The sequence below is a fragment of the Bombus impatiens genome, unplaced genomic scaffold, assembly GCF_000188095.3.
Source record: "Bombus impatiens unplaced genomic scaffold, BIMP_2.2 scf_0320, whole genome shotgun sequence".
NCBI classification, from domain to species: Eukaryota; Metazoa; Arthropoda; class Insecta; order Hymenoptera; family Apidae; genus Bombus; species Bombus impatiens.
Window position 1 is genome coordinate 1,415,369 of NT_176739.1, and position 25,370 is coordinate 1,440,738.

Consider the following 25,370-nt stretch of genomic DNA (forward strand, 5'->3'; position numbering starts at 1 on the left):
ACTAACAGCGACCATACCTTATACTTAGAAACTTTACAATATCCTGATTCCACTAGACAAATCCCTAGACAATCGATGCAGTATCAATAATAAACAGAACTAATTTCCAAAATTATAAATTTCCTTTCTCGTAAACCTAACCTCATATAACTCTAATATTCTAATTCTGGTAGAAAATTCTTATAGTCGTTCTGTGTCTAGACCCATAGAAGATAACGATCGAATTTCAAAATATATCCACCGTGTTCGTTCCAAGACTGAAGCTCTGACGACTGGGAAAATATCGCATCCTAGCGAAAACGCTTTAAAACTTCGGATATTGAGTGCCACGTGACGGAAATACGAACGAACTCTCATCCCTTTGAGTGAGAAACTGAACGCATCTCCGAAGAATGCAGGAACAATTACACGTTTGGAACGCCAAGTAGCAAAATGAGAATTTGTCATGACGTTTTCGTCCGCCATTTGCACGAATCGTCTAACCTATATTGAAAGTATCTTCTTAATATTGTCCGAATTCCGTAAACATGGAAACAGGCCATAATACAATAAAAGCGTAGACACAATATAGCTAACAATAAATCTCACAAATGCAATATGGCTGGCAATAAAACATGGCGGATCACCTTATGAACATTCTGAGCAATAAATCATTCGATTTAAACCTCTACAATTTATATTTTTGAAGTACCATTTCATTTTACTATTATCGAAGAAAATTATTTGTTGCAATCATTAATTCCTTTTTCTACCACCGGCTAAGACGTTTTAATTAACATTAACTATTTGTTCTGTGAATACTGACAAACCTAATTGTAGATGGTTAGTGTGGAATCAATGATTATTGTTTAAATTTAAAATAGTTTAAATTTAAAATTTAAATTTAAAATAAAATTTAAATTAGTTAGTCACATACATATATGGAATACAATAAAAAGTATAATGTAGAATAATGATATATTATAAAAAAGTTTTAGGTGGTATAGTGCTACATAATCTAATAAGAAACCTATACTATTTTATACTATATCTAACCTATATTAATCTATACTAGCAAACCTAAACCTATACTATGAATAGTACAAAAAAGTGACTCAGAAAACGTACAATGTAATCCACTAGATAAAAATGTACTATACTAACTTGAATATATCATAAAATCCTTTCAGAAAAAATTATGCCATGTAATTCATTAATAAACTAGATACTAATACATACTGAAAACTGAAAACGATTAATAAACAATTCCAACAAAGCATTACGAAGGAAATATAAAGAATGACACTTGAACGCGTAGTACACGTTTCGACTTTTCCCTCGGAAAGTCGTTTCACAGCCGGTGTTGGCTTTCCAGGCAAGGGTCGACGCGTTCGAAATCGATCTTTTTATTACCAGCGGTTGGTTGCTGCTGCATCAAATTGCACCACTCTGTTTTTCTGCCCGCAGTACCGGCGCGCTACCCATTCTCTGTGGGAGATGCATATGGCCGCGTCCCTTTTTTCCTCCCGCTCGACGCGACATTGCTGCTGCGCCAGTTTACATCACACGCGACGGAAGACTGACCCTTTAATCGCGGCAAGGATCAACCCTGTGCTAATCGTGACTTTTGCCCTTTATATTTCTTCTGAGATATATAAAACTGTATATAACGATATTTCAATTGGATTTTTTGTCCCGTTCGTTATGTTGGTACTATCGAGGAAATTTCCTAGGGACACGAATATAGAGTGCGTCTTTTAATATGCTGAATTTTATAAAGATACATTTGTTACATTTGAAAAAGTTGCATGATACGTAATAGAAACATATATGATACCTTCTGAACGCGCTCAGAGAATTACATATTGCATAGGTTAAGAAATTCCACTTCTATTTCAGTAACAGGAAATTAAAATTCTGAAAAAGCATACTATTTCCGACCACATATTGAATCATATTTAAAAAGTCAAAAAACACATAATTGAGAATCTTTCTAAACAAATTTCTATAAGTTTGTGGTAAATATATAGATGCAGACTGTATTCTGGAATGAAATAGTTGATCTATCATAACATTTTTACTCATTTTCAATTGAAAATTAGTTAATATAAAAAAAAAACTATAACCTCTAACGCAATTTACTCGGTTCGCCACTTTGTCTTGTGTGTCCTTTTTTCTGAAAGCTGCTCAATATGGCGGGCATCAAACGAATATTTAATTTACCTTTTTCTATCACGTGGCAGAGTTCTATTAAGTTCTATTATGTATCTACTTTTGTCTTACATAATTCATGTTCCTTTGTTTCGTTTCGCTATTAATCCACGTTTAAGTTACCTTCGTAATTTTCTCTTAATTAAGACGAACCACCACGATGCTACATTATGAAACTTCGATGGCTTTTTGTACCTTGTATTCGAAATGATTCTTGTAAATTACACTCTTTTGCCATTTTTGATTATTTCTCTATGAAATAGAAAGAAAAGTCGTTCGTAGTAACTTCTGTGACGTTCCTTGTATTCTATACACTTTAAACTACTTTACTGCGTAGTCTTTACTATTATAGAAACACTTTTCACGACAATTTTTATATCCCCACTTTAAAGAACGAGGCTGTCTAAGTTGATATTCAGGGTGAGCATAACTTCCGAAATTTCAAATGGCGTGACATAATTCCGCCATTTTCTTATTCATTTTCCGCCAATTTTACGGTCATTTCTCCACGAAATTGTGTCTAGAACCGTCTGGGATTTCGGGGATTATGTTTACACTGGGTGCCAATTTGCCAGGCGATTCCCTTAATTCGGGGACTACATGACGTCACATTACCCCCACTGCCACTCCACAGCTACGTCGCTCGTGTCACGTGACATGAATTTCGTCTTACGTCCCTCCGCGTTGCGTCAACAACGTTGACGCCCCACCTTCGTTTGTCTACGATCTACAGTCTATAGCATGATTGCGACGTCACTAGCTCGCCACTATACTACTTCCCGCACTGCCAGCGGGATTTTGTCCTCTTTCTTCCTTCGAAACAGCGACGAGCAACCCTGCCATCTTAAGCGGTATTATTCTATAAAGCGGGAATGCAAAAACTAGTGCCCCGTTATGACAAGTGTCTCAGTAATAGTAAAGTTACGTGGCGAAGTAGTTTATGGTATCTATGAACATTAACGGCTTTGGAAATAAATTTCTACGTTTCCTTCATTACCAACCGGGACTTGTTCCCTGCATATGTCTTGCATTATAACCATCATCTCACTACGTTTAATATTGAGTCACGAGGGATCAAGCAGTAAATCCTGAAAATCCCTCTTTACAAATACGATCGGGATGACTTAATTTCGAGCAGGTCGCTTGTGTTCCAGCCGTTGCGCGAGGCGAAGATGCTTCGAGTCACTGTTAACTGTGTAATTTATAACTGTACAACGGTGCAGTCTATTAAAACGACAACCGCACGAGCGTCCTTCGGCCCGTCAATCAATTAGAATAGTCAGCAGCCTTTGTACGGCTAGCGCGTATTCCAACTTTTCATTTCCATCCATCGGCAATAAACAAAGGCGAGCCAATAATTCGCAGAAAATCGATGATCTCCCATAACGTTATTCCCCTTTTTCCTGGCGAAATTTACTTCGTAAAATCATTCGATTGTCATGGAACACTCGTTTCAGTGGAAAATAGCCCTTACAAAATGGATATTTTCATTTCGTAAATAAATATAAAATCGATGGAGGATCAAGAAAATTTTCAGATTATTTAAATAAAACGAATTTAGAAAATTATTTTATTTGGAATATTTGGAAAATAATTTGTCCATAAATTATTTTGTCATGGGCTTATCACATTATTTCGGAATAATTGTACATTATCGAAAAGTAATTTTTCTTAAAATTTTAATTTGTTATTTATCTACCTATTCTTTATCTATTTATTTATCTACTCTTATCTACCTATTCTTTATTTGAATAGTCGTTTTCTGTACTAATTCGCTTTGTTTTCAATTATTTCGAAATAATTATATAGTCCATACGATTTGTAAAATAATTTTTCTTCAATTCTCTTATTTGACAACCAAATTATTTTGAAATAATTTTACGCTCGTTCATTTCAACTGAAAAAATAACTGTTCTCTGAACAACTATCAAATTGTTTTGAAATCGGAATACATATATTGTTGTAATGAAATAACTTGTTTTTGAATTATTTTATTTGACTACTAAATTACTTCGGAATAATTATATATTAACTCATTTAAACAGAAAAATAACATTTCTCCGAACTATTTCAAACGAAAAACTTTCTTTATCTGGATAATTATTTCCAGAACTAATTTCTCATATAATTTCTGATCAATATAAGTTATTGTTAAAATAAATATATTTACTTCTCAATAAATTATTATTAAATTTAAAATATTTCTCATTGTACGTGTTATTTATTTCAATTTCTAATTATTTATTTTCAATTCAAATAAAATTTATCTATATGTGAAAAAGAAATTAGTCGAATTTATCAGTCGTCAATCATCGATAAATATTCTTACTTTTGTGGAGATTTCTTTCAACCTTTATTTTGATACTTTTATTTCTGTAACGCTTTCTTCCAGATTCCTCCGATGAATTATTTACTTGATAAATAATTCAGACCCACCACACTTCTCGCTGATTTTGTTATCGATCAACATTTTCAGTTTTAACCCGATAATACGCCCCGCTCTCTCCCTCTGGCGTCTTTGAGATAAATTATTTATCTTATACCACGTTCCCCTGTATCAGTCTTTTCGCCCGTCGTGTTCCGAGTTCCCTTCGTTCCTGTGACGTTATTCTTCTGCATACTTAATGACTAACTTGATTTTATATTGATAAAGGATCTCTTGATATTTATGGAATATATTTTTTTAGATTAGATTAGATACAATTCTTAGATGCTCTTATACTACTTTCATTTTAGATACTCTTATATTATTTTTAAATACTTTTTATGCTTTTATCAACTTAGATTAGGTTATGTTCCATGAAACTTTTACTACGTTTATATTTGATTTTTAATCGACGTGGACTTCTACCTATCTCCATTTCTAACTATAATTTCTAATTCTGTTGATCTTCAAATAAATTTTGAACTCAATTTCAACTCAAGAAAGAAAATTCTCTAATCTACCTGAACTTATCGATCTACTAACATTTTTAATTCTGGATTTATTATATATGAAAATTTATATCTGAAATTTTTATTTACAATAACTTGAGCAGAATTTCATTTTCGATTACAGTTGGTCAGAAATTTCAGGTCTCATTGATCGTTTTATTAGCAAAGGAAAAAAATTCTTGTTCGTACGTTTGGCGAAACTCAACAGTTTGCATTCCAAAGAGCAGCACAAATGGCTGGTCGATAATGCAGCGTGAAACGCGAGCTCGGCACAATAATTAACCAGGAATCCCACTGCCATTTGCGACCACGAAAATGGCTAAACCCAACCGCTACGGGACACTGTGGCTATGTGGAACCGGACCTAACCTAAATCCCATTGAATCCCATGGCTCGCTAAACGGTATCGTTACAAATTGGCTGAGCTTACCATTACTTGGTATATTGTTTCAAAAAATTGGATTCTCAATGTATTAATAAAAAATTTAAAAATGTAATCACGATTAAACAATTGTTAGAAATAATTATAACAACATTGTGTAATACAATTCATAATAACAAATTATTATCGAATTAAATGAGATAAATTTTCAACAAAAAGTTTTTAACAGCAGAGTATGATGCATTTTTGTTGATTTTCTGATTTTTTAGGTATTCTTTTAGTCATTTTTTTAAAAGAAACGTAGTTATTAATAGGTGACAATATTAGTGATAAATAATAATGTAGCTCAGTAACCTAGACCTGGACAATTGTAGGAAAATGGTAATTCTGGGACTGAATAGATGATTCTAAGAATATCTTAATTGAGGGATATATTCTCCGGGAAAATTCTAATTTAGCCATCGTCAGTGGGGGCTATAATAGATCTGGAACACCCACCATATTATATCTGAAAGATGATACTATTAAACATGTGGATATAGACACATTTTCGCTTCCTTATCTTGGGAACAGAAACTTTCTAGCGATTGTTTGCCACTGACTTTTATAGAACTATTTATAGCGCTGAGGAACAGTATTTCATTTAATTCAATCTACAGTCTTTCAAACAACTTGCAAAACGAAAGCTAATTTTTACATTAAGACGTAATTTAAAACACTTCATCTAACTTACACAACAATCTTTGGGACGATTTGTATACCTAGAGACAATTTGTAGATTAATAGCTCATTTTTAAACTATATTACAGAAGTGTCACTAGCAATATCCTTATTACACGTATATTATTAATTTTTGAAACAGCCTATATGTACAAGAACACCCAATGCAAAAGTAACTTTCCAATTACCACTATAAATTGCTTTTAAGATATCTAAATCACATACTTCTTTCCTTACAACTGATCACGGTCTTTGAAACGTCCTGTATATAAGGAATAGGCGGGAGATTCAAAAAAATGTCCACGGATCTGTCCAAAGTATAAAAGGAAAAGAAAAGAAGGCACTAGCGAAGGTGACTGCATGGAACTTGCTTTCAAGGCCCCTATCGGTGAGCATGACAGTTCAGTGGCACACATACGCATCTATAACCTGCTCGACGAACGTTATCGCGGGTTAATATCGCAGGTTTATCGCTAGTTGCGGTGCGTGACGTCTGCACGCATCTGCGCGTGCGCATACTACCCGAGCGCTGCAACCTGCAACCTGTGCGCTCCTATTACATAACACATCATTCAGAAACGCGCCGTCTATGCGCACAAACAGGGTGTTTCGAAAGTAGTCGTGCCACCCGTCTAGCGGCTGCAGCCTCGTGAATCGCGGCTCGAGTGCGGATAATTTTAGACCGAACGCGATCCCCGAGCTGAGGAACATTACGGTTATGCGAATGTGGCCTGAAGGATGATTAGAATATGTCTGAGTAGATATTGGACGAAAAAGACTGCTTTTTCTTGTTTAGGTTATGTCGAATTATAGAAGGAGTCTTTTAGGACTGGATTCTCTTCTGAGATGTAGAAAACTTTTTGTAAGGATTGTTAATAACAAGACGTATGTTTCACGGGGATTGATTTTGGATATCAGGTCATTTTGACTATAATAGTGGAACACAAATTCATCCTACCTTTTTTGTACAAATCAATATATAACATGGATATAAACACAGGACGAATTTATGTCGAAAGAGTGGACATGGGTCGATTTTGGAAATTAGGTTATGTCAATGACAACAGGCACGAAGTAATTAACACACTACCATAGTAACCACAATTTAGGCAGGGCAACGTTCTTAACTTCCGTGAGTTTCATTTCACTGAATCTAAAAGGTGAAGTACACAACGGGGGAAACTTCTAACTTCACATAACCACGTGAAGTTTCGTGAGTTGGAAAAATAACGCTACTCAGATTACCGATCAGATTTCTATCAGAGAAGTTAAAAATTCACTTCCAACCACTTTTACGATTATACGTGTTACATTAAACAAGCAATTCTTTTTAAGGGTCAAGATTATGGGAACTAACCTCTGGGTGGTGCTGGCGGGGCCCTCTTCGGGGTGTCGTCGGCAGAGGGCGTTCTTTCCCTCATGCTTTCTTATGGGACCCCTTAGAGCCACCATTTAGGCGAGACCATGTGCCGTATCCTCCTAAAACATTTATCAAATAGAATTTTAGAATCTTTTCTTCGTCTTTCTAAGTTTCTATATCATTTTAAGTTTCTACATATTGAGAGTACTTTGAAACACCACTGCCATCAAAATATTGCTATGGACCAAATATTCTGAAATCCTGACGTTAACTATAAAATATTATTTCTACAGAATTTTATATATGCATTTGTATTTCGTAATTGTTAATGGTCCATAGCAATTGCATATATGCACCCGAGTCCAAAATTAATTTGTATAAAATGCATTTTCATTAAAAAAACACCAGTAAAAGAAAAGCAAGAATAAAAAGGACGTAAAGGATTAACGAGATAACGTCGCTGTTTTGATAATGATATAGGATGTGTTTCTATTCACAAAGGTCTGAAACTAACTATTCTCTCTTCCTTCTTCCAGTATCTCCTTAACTGTAGCATGAATTTTTCGTTATGGAGACTTAACCTATCACTATTGAGATTACTGGGAATTTAAATTCTATCCAATTTCCTGTCTATTTGCACGTAAGAAACAATACCGATATTTTATCACGGAAATCCCACTTTTACTCCACCGGCAGCCATATTGGTTCCGTGAACGAATATAAAATCGAATTTCGAAATAGTTTGCGATCCACCTGATACCTAGTTTCAATAAGCATAGAAAGCAGAGGCATCTAATTCCGCGCATCATTCAACTAGGAAAAAAGTGGCGGGAGATCTGGTATAATCGAGTAACAGTATCGTACAGGTGATATGAGAATGTGGAGGCACGCTCACGGTGATACGTAGACGAGGATCGTGATATATATAAGGCGGCCAGAGCTCGCGAAACCTCTCCTCGTATCATCGAGACCGCGTAGGAACACATACAGTGGTTCTCAGCCTCGTAATAACTTTTTACTAATTTTCAATTTAACATTTCGATAATTTCGTCGAGCAGGAATAATTATCTAAATTAAATTACGTTAATTTTCCTAAGAAATGATCAAAAACTTGAACTAAAGTTAAAATGAAAGTTAATAAAAAATTATCACAGGGCATTCAATCTATTTAAGTTGTGAATATTTAAAGGTATTTGTTACATCCAGGGATAATATCAACTTTTTGACGCGATATTATTCCGTAATTATATTAGGTTAGGTTAATGTTTTCAAATATGTGGAATAGTTATTTTTCTTACCGTTTTACCACAATCTTACTAACAATTTACTCAAATAACTGATGCAGATACATAGTTTCTGATAAAATTAACTTATATCAGCTTTTTCATAATAATTATTTTTATGACTTTATTACGATAGGGTCAACGGCAATTTAAACACCCGATATGCAAATGTTTCCCAATACAGCCGTAACTGGGCACACTGTCGTTCGAGAGTGAGATAACAAATAATTATTTGTGGATAACAGAGACTTTTTCAAACAATCGACACTGGACATGCTAGGAGATAAGGATTGTTTGAAGTAGCTTCTTATCGCTATTAATCTGTTCTCTCTCGATAATCGTGTAGCCTAGAAGCTTATGCAGCGTGTCGTACACCAAATTACACAATATTTAGATAATGCTAGTTATCACACCGTATCTAATAACAGCTATCAATAGTAGAATGATATTTTTACAATCGTTATTAATAATATATTAATGATAAAAGAAAGTTAAGCTTCGATGCTCCAGTTGTAGATTAAGTTTCACTTCAGACTATTTTCGTACAAGATTTCATCTTATGTCAATAGAATGAGACACTATTATTCGATCGAAAGACAAACAACGGTAAAACAAAGTGCGGCCATTCTTATGTCGCACGCGCAGCCATAACATCAAGGCCACAGTGGCGCTCTCTGTCGCAAATTTCCACCGCCATTACCATCAATCTCCGTGAAACGATAGACATTCCATATTATCGGAATGTTGTACGAACAAACAGTCATGGCCCCTGGCAGCTTAATGCCATTGGGACCGTGTGATTCAATAGTGGTTCTCAACTATAGTATGATATATATAGTACATCAAGGATCATCGTCCATCAGCGATACCAGTCGCATTGTCTGTTGCACTTCGCATAATGGTCATAATTGCGACCGCTGCCAGCCCGTTATTAGTCTTGTCGCTTCTTGAGAACCGTAGCAAGACCTCGTATCAGTGGTTCTCATTAATGGAATATCGCTGTTGTTGGGGGCTCTTTTTCAAATATGAACGAAACTGATTTACTTACGACCGTCTGTAAACGCTTCGAGCTGATCGAAAACTAAGTCTGTAAGATAGATATGTATATAAATAGTCGTATAATTTCCCAGAAACACAATGTTCACGTAAAAACAGAACTATATCAATTCATAAAAAGAAGACCAATATGTTAATACCCAATATGTCAATATGTTAATGTATACGCACACAGCTACACGTTTATCGGTTAGATAATAAATAGTAAAACTAAGTCGTGTTAAGAAAAGAAATTAAAACTAGGTTTTCATGAGAAGTAGCCTAGATGTATCATAAGACATAAAGCGCAATTATTAAGGAGAAATGTCTGAAAAACTGGAGTTTCCGCAAATTTTCGTCACGAAAGCGGAACCAAACGATTTCCTACGACTTCGTGGCGAACCGGAAGATCGATGAATCTACTTTCGCCACGATGATCCCACGTCTTCGAAACGCCAGCGAAACCACTAATCGCCCCGGAGGCGCATTCGATATTTGCTAGCGCAGACCAGCAGTGATTCGGTAGGCGTTGGCATAGGCTCTGCACCCAACCACTTCGAAACGACCCTGGCTCTTCGTGGCTTGGTCCAGAGCCAAGGCAACGTGCATAGTCACTCCCCTTCTCTCTTTCACGACTTCTCAGCCGCTCTGCCCGTTACTTCTATCTAGCAAGAGAGATCTGCTCAATCTCACAGGATTAGGAGACTATTTGAACTGCGTGATGCTACCACCTCAGTGATGCTGGTCTCAACAGGTCACGACATTGGTACTTGCTACGGCTGCTCGACACAGGGACGACCATGGTATTACACGAGTAATGACACTTTCAGCCATAGTCACTGCTTTAGAGCCATGTTTCCTCCTTCTTCTTTTTATCTTCACTCTAGTTGTAAGAAATATGAAATTTATCAAGGGAAGACACTTATTCTTATTTTGATTCTTCGCTAATAGTCCAGGCAAGCATGCAATTTTTCAAAGAAACACATTTTTACTTGACAGCTGATATATAATAAGTACAGTTGAGAAAGTAGTTCGAAATGTTTAATTGTCAGGTGTTTCAGTGGATTTTTATCGATCGATATTTACATGTAACAACTCTTGGAGAGGCTTGCTATGTGATACTGATGTATATATGTCAAGTAGAAGTGATTCCACCAGTGTAACGATGAAGAAGAAACCTGAGCAAACTAACACGTATTGGGTGATTCAAAAGTAATGACAAACAGATAATTCTGGATTACAATCTCACATTACGTAACTGTTACGCCGGGCGATCTCTGGACCAGGTCATACACCGCGGGCCAGACGGACACCAGATGTCCGCTCATCCTTACGGCGTACCCTCAATAGCCTTAAGGATCCGTCATAAATCCGAGTAATTCGCTAGCTAAGGTCCTTCAGACCCAACAAATGTCTTTTTCTAAATCACTTTCTAAAAACGATTGTTTACTAGGCTTGACAAGGGAAAGTTGGGTTTTCTCGCGTACGATTCTTCCTAATAACAACTTTTTATCGAGGGCAGCTAAGACCCTTCCTAGTCCACCAACCTTCGTTTAACCGATTAACAACGAAGCCTATTTCCCTCACTCTCTTAGCCAAAATCGTCACCAATAAATCCGATGGCCCCGTGCGCTAAACACACCCATCACTAGCTTTCCTACGACACAGCACCTTACCTTACTGCTCCTACGACCTCACGAGGGTCAAGCCAAACTTCTACACCGTTGGAGGAGTCAACTACTTCTTCTACACCGCTAGAAAACTCACCAACTAAGTCCAAATCTAACGCCTAAGCACGAACACTCACTTCCTCTACTAAGTATCCTCTAGTGCTACGTCCACTGACATAGGAAGTTCGGTGCTACGTCCACTAACACACGAAGTTCAATTAAAAGAGCCTTTTGCTCTAGCGTGTATATCTAACTTACCTTCGGGCGATAAGTTGTCACCAAGGAATTATATCTACTCAACAGTGTAACTTAAGTGTTGGAAATAAAACCTTATGATTCTGTGAATCACAGTGTTATACTAACTCAACCACTCGTATTATCTTAAAGGAAATCAGGGGATCGATCAACTCGTGGTGTCGATTATTATAATCGTAACGGGAATTTACGACTCCCGTTGACGTCTCTCCTCGGGATTGCGTCTCCGCGCGATTGGTCGAAAAAACAATTATAGAAAAATAAAAATAAATTTGCATTGTTGTAAAATAATTAGAAATATTCAGAAATATTGTAAAGACTAGATTCATTTTCATTACTGTCATATATACAGGGTGGTTGGTAACTGGTGGTACAAGCGGAAAGGGGGTGATTCTACGCGGTAAAAGAAGTCGAAAATATAGAATAAAAATTTAAAAATTTAAAATTCAAAAATTTAAAAATTTAAAAATTTGAAAATTTGAAAATTTAATTTAAAAATTTAAAAATTTAAAGATTTAAAATTCAAAAATTTAAAAATTTAAAAAATTTTTTAAATAACGTCAATCGAGACAACGATCTAGATCCGTTATAACGAGACGCGATAAAGTGCACGCGTACCGAGCGAAAATTCAAAGTCGATTTTCTCGAAAACAAAGCCTCGAACGAAACATTTTTATTCTTTGCTTCCGAAAAAAAAATAAGGTCAATCGAGACAACGATCTACAGTGAGATCCGTTATAACGAGACGCGATAAAGTGCACGCGTACCGAGCCAAAATTCAAAGTCGATTTTCTCGAAAACAAAGCCTCGAACGAAAAATTTTTATTCTATATTTTCGACTTCTTTTTTCGCGTAGAATCACCCCCTTTCCGCTTGTACCTCCAGTTACCAACCACCCTGTATATAATTATTATTATTATTATTATTATCTATAACATAATTTATATTGTTACAGTTACTGTTCTATATAAAATTTTACACTTATTTTAATTGTACCTTTTTGCGAACAATAGGGACGTTCTTGTCAAATAGGGCGATATTGATTAAAAAATTGGTATTAGCTATACGTGATCCTGCATGGCGAAATCCGTTTAGCACGGTATAACGCATGCCGTTTACAGGAGGCGTCGAGTTTAAACACTGAATCTCTATAAATCAAAGAATTACAGAGGGTTACACAGCGTTTGCCTGGAATGTTGAAACGCGACATTCCACCGTGGAAAAGTCTGCACTGCACCACTATTACTGGAACCATTCCATTTTCCCCCCTTTCTCTTTCATTTCGTTTCTTTTCGTTCTCTTTCTTTTGCTTTCCGGAGACACGCTTAAGTGACTGTGATATCGATTAAATGCCTCCATTTTGTACTCGCCTGGCCAGCCATCCTTCGCATTAATTAAAAGCAAACTATTTTTTCATTTGTTCTACCACTTAAACAGAGGAACCTCTTTTATCCCATAAATACAAGTTTGTTTGTGAATCTGACATTCGAAGGTTCATGGAAAGCTTGCAATAAAAAGACAAGTTAGGAAATTCTACATCTACAGTGAATCCCTAAGAAATACTCTAGACGCGGTTCCTTAATGAAAGAATTCTGTAAAGCGTGATATTCCAATTGAGTTTGGAACGATGAAATAATTTAGGAATAATAAAAAAAAAAGTAATGATTTTTAAAAAATACGATACAATTTTAAAAGCGACGCGACAATAAAAATTGCTCCCGCCATAATCCGCCATTGTTCACAACATTCCCCAAAAGCGAATCAAAATTCCCTATGAAGTGGATCAATCAATGTAAAGTGTTTCTATGTAGACAAAAGAGAGGACGAAAACGCGTTAATAGGAAACCAATCGGGATAACCAAGTTCCTGCGGTATTTTCGAGGGTGAGAGCCACTGTGAACGAACATGACGTGCCGTGTGTGTCATTGGCATCATTGAATAAAACCACCGCTTGATGGTTACTTTATACCGAGCTTTATTAGTTGGCTGCGAGGTGATCGCGCCACGTTTTGCCACAGCAGCGGCTTATTTAGAGTTCATGTACAACCCGGCGAGTTTTTACGCTTCCGGCGATCATCACGAAAACTCGCGAGCACAGATATTTTATAGGGCCGATGAAAACACGTAGCCCACCCTCTCTTTCGAACTATAATCCATCCTGTAACATCGTGTTAACAAAGTTCGAATTTCTTTTTCCGTTAAACAATTTTATGGCAAAATTTCGATCTTTCTTCACGTTGGATAATTTCTTAATTTAATATTTTTTTACGATGAACAATTTCTTAAACAAACGTTGGTCTCTTTACGGTGAGCGTAACAAATTTTCGATTTATTATTGGATTAAACAACTTTCTACATATTTCAATATTTTGGATTTCGTATGTAGGAGAAAATTGATTGGAAAAACCGCGAATTACGTCGGAATACAATGATACAGAGACAGTATTAAAAAAAAATGGGTATACGATAGCGTAAAGTAGGCTGCGATAAAGAAATAGGTTATAAGGTAGTATAATAAGATAGAATAAGCCATGACAAACCAAAGCTAGAAATATTATATGGAGTCGCTGTAAATAGACATAAGAAACAGATAAGGAGGCGAAAGAAACCCAACCAATTGTGCACTTATGGAAACAAAGATTGAAATAGGATACGAGACACGCTACACTAAATAATATATACACATACATACACGGTACATATGGACTCTTAACATGGTGTCAATGTTGCATTATTCCTAGACTAGATAATATTTATATTTCAATGTTTTCAATTTTGTGTATATACTTTTCTTTGAAAGAAATCAAGAAAAAATGGATTCCTTTTTGGATTACTATTTATTTGATGAAGATCTTGTTGATAAATTTTATTTACTTTCTTCTGGCAGAATTTTAGATGTTAAAATTTTATTTCGATCATTTCTCATGCTTTATTTTTTCGTTATATTTATTGAAAGAGAATTAATTGAAGCATTTTTCAAAATTAGCATTTTGTCTAAGCGATCGATCAACTATAGAGTTATTAATTAATCAACGTGCTACTGCTTTTGTCACGTCACGTGATATTTAACAACTAGCGGTCGTTAAACGATGCTTATCAGCCGCTTTATAATTACAATCATTATCACGGCTGCTAAGTGGTCCGAACCATTCATAATCGATGACGAACGACGTATTAATTGATATTAATCGATTCCCGATAGACTTCCTACAGTTGTTCACCATCGAATCCTTCTATTCCTAAAAATCGACATCTACAGAGAATTTTGAGGTTAATAAAAGAAGGAAAGTAAAAATACTATTAAAATTTGGTAATTTTTCAAAGCATGATTTTCGACTTTTCATTTCTTGGTAAAGAATACAATCCCTCTGATTTTTTTCTATATAAAATGTATATTTTAAAAATTCTCAAATTACAGTCAAATTGTAAAAATATAAAGTTAACCTCTTGAAAAGAATATCGCCTTATGCTTTGATTCTAACCTCACAAAGAGTATACTTTGAAAATTCTCAACGTCATAAAGTGAAGAAAACGGAAAAAGAAAAAAAAAACATTAAAAACTGGTGCTAAAATCTGAGGAATTTCAATTAACAAATAATTTTTTTTTACTTCCATTCAGAATATTGGAAAAGAATATATATATATTGGTAGAAAATATATAACAACGTTTAACTTACGTACGTGACTCGATAAAAGGTCGAAATGGAAGAAAATGATGACAAATGAATAGCTGATCGAGGGTAAAATATAAAATTGTAAATAGTGATACAGATTTGTTACAATAGGATATACGCAAACCTTACTAGCAGGTCGGAGACATTGAAAAGTTTATGTGCTTTTTACTGGGATCCGTGAAAATAAACAAGCCGGCCACGTGCAGGTTATATAAGCATACTTTGCCAATGACACGCGAGTCTACGTTTATGCGAACGTCACGCGGAATACACGTTCGATGGAAATTCATGATCGCCGAGTATAATCAAGAAATTTAACTTCTGACAAGGCAAGCATGGAGCAAAACTGACCTTCCAGATAATTGCGAGCTTCGAAGAAAAAAAAAAAACGACACTTGACACGATTTGACTAATCATAAAGCTATTTTCTTTATCTCTCTTCGTCCGTCGCTATGATTTCTGCTATCACTCCTTTAATTTTCCTTTTTTCGTACGATATTGTAGACGTACAGCTATTCGGACAGTTAAACATGTAGTTAGTCTAAAATTATTCTAAATAGTAATAGTTGTATTGTATAGTTGTATCCTATTTCTAATTGTTTAATGTAATATTATACATATAGGAATATAATTATAATAATAACTGTACTCTAAATGCTCACTTTTCGAATTTTACATTCTTTACAATTATTTATTTTTATTTAATAGATATAATTTTGATATAACTTGTATGTGTATGTGTACATAAATAAAAAATTGCATGCATTCGATTAATTTTTACTTCATTTCGTCTCTCTTAATAAACACCATAACCTCTTAAAAATGTTCAAAATCTTTTTCACACCCTGTATATTATTCCAAATATTTTCACTGATACCGATCTTCGGAAAGTTAAAACCTTTATTACAGCTGCCAAGGGTTAATAACCATGATTTATTGGTTGGAATGAAGGCAGGTCGAAGGGACCCGGTTGTAAAACTATTGTTATGATGGCGGCCGGTTTCCGGGACTAGAAAAATGTCGATGTGAAAAAGTAAATAGGGAACAGTGCTGGTGTCAGCAGCAGTACTGCTATGCTTAAGCATAGTAAAGCGAGCGAGACAGTAGTTCAGATAGAAATGTGTTTGCATTTAACAATCCAACATTTCTTACGTTTTCTACATTATGAAACACGTTAAAAACCCTAATGAAATAATTTAGGTTATTTGGTTACAATTACTTGATTCGCATGATATTTGGTTAGGTTTAAAAAGAGAAAGAGTTTGAGGAACATCGATGAATTTGAAAAAAGAATATTAACATTCTTAGACAGATGTTTTGTACAGAATTAAAAAAGAGATTAACAATAGTGATGACAATATGCACTTTGATACAATTGGATAATCTAACCTAAAGTGTGTATCGTCTATGACCCAACGATACAAGTTGAGGGTTAAGTATATTTTTACTGAATTCAGTGGTCCAGTTTAGGTAGTACGAGCAGTGCTCAAAATAGCGTAACCCGAGTAGACAGGGTGTTATTTTGAGCGCGTGATTTTCTACTTTGAGACGTACACTTTCCCCAGTGACGATGAGCTTTCTATTTAACCCTTAACTGCTACTCTAAGCTTTGGGAGTATCTCAAACGTCATAAACATTTCTACAATATAAACATAAAAATTTCTACAACATCCTCAGAGAATCAGCCGGTTGTAAATCAACCTATAAAATCTACAGAAATACCAGGCATAAAATTAAAACTTAATACAGACAAGTCACATACAAATAATTTTTCAAATATAAAAGCAATACATTTTCAATAAAAGTGAAATAGGACATTAAAATATGATTATGTATTCAGTATAATATTCAGTATAGTCTGAGGATCTCTTAAAAACACGAAACTTTATCTCTGATCTTATCTGCAAGCCACAAATACAACGAAAAAAAATAATTGCACCGACAACAACAGAATTCGTTTTTGAAAAAGAGAAAGAAAGAAACGTTCGAATGTCAAAGGTAAAGAATTTCCTGTGCGATCTTCAGGATTTCTAGGATGAGTAACCATAAACAGTCGCGAGAAATTGACGACCGTTTAACCAGAATCGAAGTCGACACGTCGTCGGCCATAGTCGAGCTGCTGGAACCCACGTATTTTCTGACGTATACTACACATGTACGTGTGAATAGTATCTGTGTACGAGTGTGTATGAGTCTCATGGCTACAATACAACGAAAGCTCACTATACCATACCAACATAGAACTATATAAAACGAACTAACCGTGCGAAATATTCGAGAAAACATATATAGTCACTATTTTAATATCGATGGTCAAATGCAATATCTAAGCTATAGATGTTTATGCGTTTATGAGAGATTTAGAAATACAGAAATGTACAGAATGCACGCAAAGCTAAAATATGTGAAATATTCAAAGCGCTCGGTGGAATATTTGGAGGGTGAAACGAATTTTTATTTAGCTTTCGATCTTTTATTTGTTGTAATACCTTGAAATAGGAAATGTATACTGTTATGCAGTTCTAACATTATAAAATGGCTGAAAATTATCCACATTCGAAGTGAACTGTACAAAACACAATATTCACTACTTTAACACCGTTAAGCAAATTTGCTTTTGAGGTTAACTTAAACTATTATACGGTTTGTAGGCCAAAGAATCGAATTTAAAATTTACAGGAACATTAATGATTTACACACATTTGAATATTTATCCGATTGAATTACGACCCAAAATTCTCGCCATTGAAATTATTATTATCATATAATATATATTATGGTATGGAATATTTGTGGAAATTGTTTTGTTTCAACAAGCTTGGACAAATTAACAAGTATATCGAGACGCTTCTAACATTACGCGTAGGATACGGTGTTTAAAAATAAACAGAGTGGATATTTTGCTTAATCGTCAATCAGGGCAAAATGTTATCTTTCAAAGCGTTGTCACGACGCCATATTATCAGACTATACCTAGATACAGTAATTCGTATCACTGCATACAGTTTATACACCCTGAATAAATCTAATATTTCGAATAAATGAAATATTCGAAAAATTATTTAAAATATTAAAAAAAAAATAAGAATTTCGAAATTTCGATATTTCTAGTGTTTGCGAATTATTTCTAATAATAGGCGAAGTTTCAGCAAGGCCCATTAGCTGGTAAATCCTGAATAAATGAAGTTCATTTTTAGTCTTTTCTCTGTTACTATTTTTCTTCTAAAGAATTTCTTACGTGTAGCTTCTTTTTACTTAGTTCCAAGTACCGTGAATAGTTCATTTGCATCCTCTTTGGCCGAACAACTGCTCCAGGAATTTTTTCCAGCTTGAATATTCCTCGTTTGCAGATGGTTATACGTAGACTTCGTGATCGATCATTTCAAACTTCATTTTCGAATTTGTTTATTTTTCATGAAATTTATTTTCTTGAGAAAAAATCGTTAAAAATACATTCTATGAAAATTAAATTTCTTTCGCTTACGTAATACCAATTTTTAAAAAAATACAACGTAAGTTGAATTATTTCCTATAGCTAAAAAAAAAAAAAAAAAATTGAAAGGGAGTTCCACGAAAATAAAATTCGTTTTTCAATCTCCAGAATTCTATCATTCAGGAAACAACTTTATTAAGGAAAATTCGACAGAACTGGAACGTTCCTTTCAACCCTTAAAGTCTTAAACCCTTAAGTCACAAAAAAGAAATTTCCAACGGAAGAAATTATTAGTTCAAAATTTACAACTGTTGTTAGCAACGGAAAAGAAATTTACGGTCGAAACTCAACTCATAATCGTAGCACAAGTACAATGATTTACCATGCTCCACTTCGGCTGCCCAGTCCTTATCAAGTTCAATACTTCGCGATAAGATTAAGAAACTAGAACTTCAGCGTCGACTGTGTATCACCGTGATTCTTCGATTAAAACAGCAAATTCTATCCGGAGAAATAAATCATTCTTTGCAGCCAATTTCCTCTCAAATTAGTTAACGCTAACATAAAAATGTAATATTTATCTTTTATTATTCGTAATTCTTTTGCTCTGTCGCTTGAAGATGACTTCCGGTTGCTACTTGCAACCATTACTTGATCTAATCATCGTCTACAATAAAAAGTATAAAAATTTACTTTCCGATTAAAATACATTCAAATAAAGGGGAAATGATAATATTTTGCGAATTATCATAGAAAATATTAAGTATATCCGGATTAGAAAATTTAGTGAGTGTATGTGGAGTGAGATTTTGCAACCGAACATCATGAGTCCCCGTGGTTCTGCAAGGGAAAAGTTCTCACGGAAGATATTTCGTATTGTTCGCGGTGAGGAACCACTTCTCTCGCCCTTGCTCTGCTCTCCTATCCTCTCATTTACTTCGACCATCTCTCTTCGACCATTACACTTCATCCTTGTCGAACACGAATTTCGTGGAACTTCTCTCTTTTCAGTCTCACCCTCGACTCTTTTTTCTCCTTTTCTTCAACTATTCCCTATTCGCTCGCGGCGTCACGAAATCCAACCGTATTCGAGCGACGAAGACGGAAATAGACGCAGGAGCGACGGGAAGAGAGAGTACAAAAGCGGAGAAGCCTGCCTTTTGTCCGGGGCGAGGCGTGCGCGCGCGCGCGAGCTGCAAAAGCGCTCAAGCGTCCTTCTGTTTCGAGAGTATTTTGTGAATACTGTCGAAAATCCATTGCCAGCTTTTAAGCTTTGCACATATTATACATAGTGTATAATAATTTCAGAAAAACATATCGAGAACTTCTTTAGTATTTTTTGTCAATTGATAACGTTGCCAGAAATGGGGAAATAGTATTGGTTTGTACCGTGTTTTTGAATTTATCGTGTAAGGAGAATATACGTTACAACTTAATAAATATATTTTCATAGTACATTCTAGCATAGTAATACCGTGAATACAGTGGCACATATAGTACCATACTGCAATACTGATAAGTCACTTTACTTTACGGTCCTTTACTTTAACTTTTATTCTATATTTTTCATAAAATAATAAAATCCATTTATTACATTTAAATATCCTAGAACTGCGTATAACACACATTTAAAAACCTAAACTATCATGGCTATCTACAACGCAACAATGTCAATCGAGGGTTAAAGTTTGTTTTTGATCGTCAAAAGTTTCTGATAATTCCCTATATTTTCTGACAATATTTCATCAATATACGTGATTTAAGGATCTTCATTCTTTAGTTAACTCGTGGATTTAGAGAAATTTCTATCAAGGGGATGATATAATATTTTCAAATCAATTCAATAAATCCCGTATAAAAATAACGATCTTTCGTTAAAGGAATATTTTCCTTTAAAAGAATATGAATAACTTTGTTACATAACAATATTTTACATACTACTCAGTAAACGCTATCGTCGGTAGAGTTTGTGTTTCTTTCGGAAGAAATACATATAGCCTTCATATTTATTAATATCTCGTTCATTACATATTAGACCCCTAGCCATTACTGTACCTAATAATAATAGGTTATGAAAGTGGTTACATGACGCAAATAAATCAATCTCATTGCATACCTCGCACAAGATACACACAAATAAATATAGAATAGCCTTTGTTATTGCCTTTCTCTCTCGTCGGTTCATAAAACTATCGCGCAGGTTATTAACGTATTACATACTAAGTTCCGAACGAAATTATATATACGTTTCGCGTTATTACAGTCGCTAGGATCTTCAGATTGTAATTACCGTCTCTCTCTCTTTCGTCTCGAATCTCGTTTTGCTTTGATCTCGCTTTATCGCGTCTCGAATTTAAAATTTGAAGTAGGGGAAGTTGCGCCCGAGGTGTGTAGGTTGGGTCCCGTGCCGCGCAACATTAATGGCGGCACTATGCGCGCCAAAGCGGCCAAGAAACAGTGGCATTTTATGAAAATCGTCAAGAGTCCCTTTGAGGTATTTGCACCGCGCACTTCTCGACCAGAGAACCATCGTTCGCGTATATATATACGGTTTCTGTATCGAGCAGCGACCGACGTCCGTGTGTTATCGATCGTACCTCGTCATTCTTCCCTCGAACGCTCTTCAAGCGTCGATTAACGAAACTCTGCGGAACTTTGAAAGATCGATACGGTTCTTTCTTCCAGGTTTCATTCTGCACATTCGGGATTTTATCATTCTGTCGCGTTTTGTGTATAACGTTTCTCCATTTATTGGAAGTCGTAACATCATTATGAGAGAGCGAGAGAGAGAGAGAGAGACAGACAGAGAGAGGCTAATGCGCCTTATGGTAAATGCCGCCTTATATTTGTAGGAATTTTTTGAAAAATAGATAGATGTCGTATTGTATCACTATATTACATTATATTACCATATCATCACTGAAATTTGGTATTATACTACAGTATTGTATCATGGTATACAATTGAGTTTAAATGTAATATACGAATCATTTATGATCCAATGAAACTATTGAGGATTAATTAACATAAATTCAATCTATTTCACATCGTAATTTTGGTCTTCGTTAAGCCGAATTTACACTGTTTCATTTCCCATCCGCGTATGTGACAAGGATGCTAATAGCGTTCGTCCACCCTGTGCTTCCTTCCGTGTGACAGTGTAAATTCGACTTTATTGTAATAAATGATCGACAAGAATCACTTTCTATATCATGTAGTAATACGTACGTCAATCACCTGCGAGATGTTACAAGATGTATACTGTTTCCTTTGATCAATTAGCGTTTAGTACACAGAGGTGGCGGTGTCCTGATCGGCGTAAAAGCGCTTATAAACAATGATGTCCAAACATGTCAGCCGGTAATGGCACGTAGCAGTCTTTCGAGAGCGACAGGATGTGTCGCGTGTGTGCAAAGCTGCGCGATCGCAACACCAAACGATGCGGCCCTAGTACCGATGTAGTAAACGTGATTTAGCGACGTCTACCGCGATTTATTTACGAATCGACAGTCCGGAACACGCTTGAGGTAGTACGCGGTCAGACGTGTCCGAATATATATCCCTAAACGTAAAAATTGTTCCACCATAAAATATTTCCACGAAAAATGTTTTACTTCCCAATTTTTACATCCCGTACCTTTTTATTTAAATTGCGGATAAATCGTTCGATATAGATGAAACTTTATAATACTATTTTAACTTGCTCAAAAACTAAAATATTAAAAAGCTTATTATACAAAACAAATTTCAGAAAGTTCGACTAAATATGAACTATAGTATGCTAACTTTTATCAAATTGCGTAATACAGTTCTACTTTATTGGAGATTTGAGGTTAGGTTCGATAGGAAACACGGTTGTACCAAGCTTAAACTATTAAGAACTAATTTTCTATTAACCAATCTGCAATTTATTTTCTATAAATTTACATTATTGAATTCTGTCCTTTTTTTTTTAAAGATTAAGGTTATGTAAGTCAATTCCAGGAATTTGCTCAACGCTTTCTTCATGAATATTTTTTCCCCTGTCGAAGATACCACAATTTCACGAAGTTTGACGAAGTTTGAAGAACCTTTTTTCTTCCTTCCGAAGAAAATGAACGAAGAAACGAATGGAAAGTTCCTCCCGGCTTCGTCCAAGAATTATGACAAACTACGTTTTCTGATTAAACTATGGAAATTAATTATGGATTGCCCTTCCGCGACAATGTTATGCCGTTTCACTTAACCAGGATAGATTTGGCTTCGATAGAGGCAGGCCAGACGATTAAAGAACGGGTGAGGTGTATTTTCGTCAGCCTCGCCTAGGTATCGGTACCGCAAAATCGCGTTGCGCCATTTCAGTGGTACCAAACTTACTCTACCAGTGATACCAACACAAAATTCACCTCACTAACGACCCATCGATATAATATAAGAATCATGCAAAAGCAACAGTGTTAGAAAGTTTAACACCTTTCACATTTTATCAACACCTTCGTAATATGTATGCAAAATCTATTAACCCTGTCACACTGTATTTAAAGCGAAATGAAAAATTTACGCAATACTAGTCCAAACCCTTAACCAAAAGTGTATTAACAAATTTTCAAACTCCTTCTCATCGAACGAAAAAATTGTATTCTATCAATACAAGATAGGATTCAAGCATGATTATTTTATAATATTTGATTTTCAAATATTTTGATAAATATAATGCGTAGCACAATATGGATACTGTTTCCCTTATTAGTAATTTAGTCGACAGCGTGCAGCTGTTCCCAGCGATTTTCTCTGCCCTTATGTAGGCGGTTGTGAAAGTGTTAACATTTCCTTCGTATTTCTGGGCCGACAGCGTGTTAACACATTGGTTACCGTTTCACGCGATACTTGACTACGTACCCGTCGTATCGATTGCTGTCTGTACCATGTTCGCAGGCACAATTGCGCGAGAACCACCATCGATGGGCTATTAATACGTTGCCGAAAGAAAATCTGTTTATTTCGTCCAACGACCAAACCGTAATTTCTCCAGTGCAATTTGCTGTGCATTTTGCAAAACGCAGCACTACGGGCTAATGTTAATTTTCCGAGTGAAAATCCACACGAGCCGCTTCGAACGAGATATTAACGTGATAAGACTTACATAGAATGTAATTTATTGCGAATTTAAAAAAAAAAAAAAACGCAGTGCTACGTGGCAACGACCAGTTTCCAAAATATTTGCATAGAGAAAGTTCTCTAAATCTATTCCTAATACCGAAATATCAAGCACAGAACACTGCATATAGTATAACCTATATCTAAAGCGTAATTTAATACGAACTTTAAAACACGTAGAACTACGTGATCACGTTCATTTCCTAAGATCCACAGAAAAAGTTCGAGATATCTCTCCAGCAATGCACGTACACGGTATAATTTCTTGCGAATGTGAAAAAACGCGATACTGTGTGGGAACAAAAAAAAAAAAAAAGAAGGAAAAAAACTATCACAGTCCTTAAAGGAAATACTTTAAGACCTGCTTTAGAAAAACATCAATGCATAATTTATTAGAAAAACATAGTGCTACATACTAAATATTCTACGTGATACGATCTTCGTTTTTTGCCATGTTTTTGTCGTCGTTTTTTTGTCATTTCTTCGCGGGAGAGACGATTACATCGATAAAAATTCTCGAAACAGCAAGTGGAATTTTCGCGATGCCTGCATCAGATGCGGTTCGCGTCGACATTATCTGCTGCGCTGAACGCGTTAAGAGCCGAGTGAAACGGCCGCAGACAGCGCCTTAAGCTTTTTTCACGCGGATACCAAGAGGCTGACCCACTTGCGCGGCAGCCTATACGCCGTGCAAATTGCCCGTAGAATTTCGTCGCCAAGTTTCGGTGCAAAATGCCGTGAGCTGTTGCGCGAAACTTTAACACCACCGCAAGACCTTCGACGATTCCACGTGTTACGATAAATCCACGAAGAATCGATACTGATATTATGCAACCACTATGAAACTGTTTCGACATTGAAATATTTATTAACATTAGGCGCATTCGTTCAAGTCTTCATAAAAGATCGCATCGCGTGTTATTATTTTCATATAAAAATATATTTACGACCAAGCAGCGTTTTTTTTTCTTTTCTCTCTACAGTTTTATCGTACCTTTCACGAAAGAATTCGAATACATGTGTTTTTACGCCTCTTAAATACTTTTTTTCAATATTTCTTTAGACGTAGAAATTAGCGTGGACTTTGTTACATACACAATCCGATGTGTATGTTTATTTCGTTCAATGACAAAACTGTAATATATTCAGATGTAAGTTCGAATAAATTTTAATAGGAATTTATTAATGTTTATTTTCGTACCACCGAAGTTCCACGAATTCTTTTTACGGACGTATCTCTGTTAATTTTACTGCAGCGACTGACTTTTTCCCTCCCTCCCCCCCCCCCCCCCCCCCCC

General features: G+C 35.5%; 1 protein-coding gene across 2 annotated transcripts in view; it reads right to left on the minus strand.

The window, feature by feature from the left end:
• Positions 1-25,370, minus strand: part of LOC100745294 — an 81,768-nt gene that overhangs the window by 45,856 nt on the left and 10,542 nt on the right. For both annotated transcript variants that reach the window (XM_012385274.3, XM_003489319.4), the window contains exon 2: positions 7,584-7,705. In XM_012385274.3, coding sequence (XP_012240697.1) covers positions 7,584-7,647 — 64 coding nt within the window. In that variant the 5' untranslated portion in view covers positions 7,648-7,705. The remainder of the gene's footprint in view (positions 1-7,583; positions 7,706-25,370) is intronic.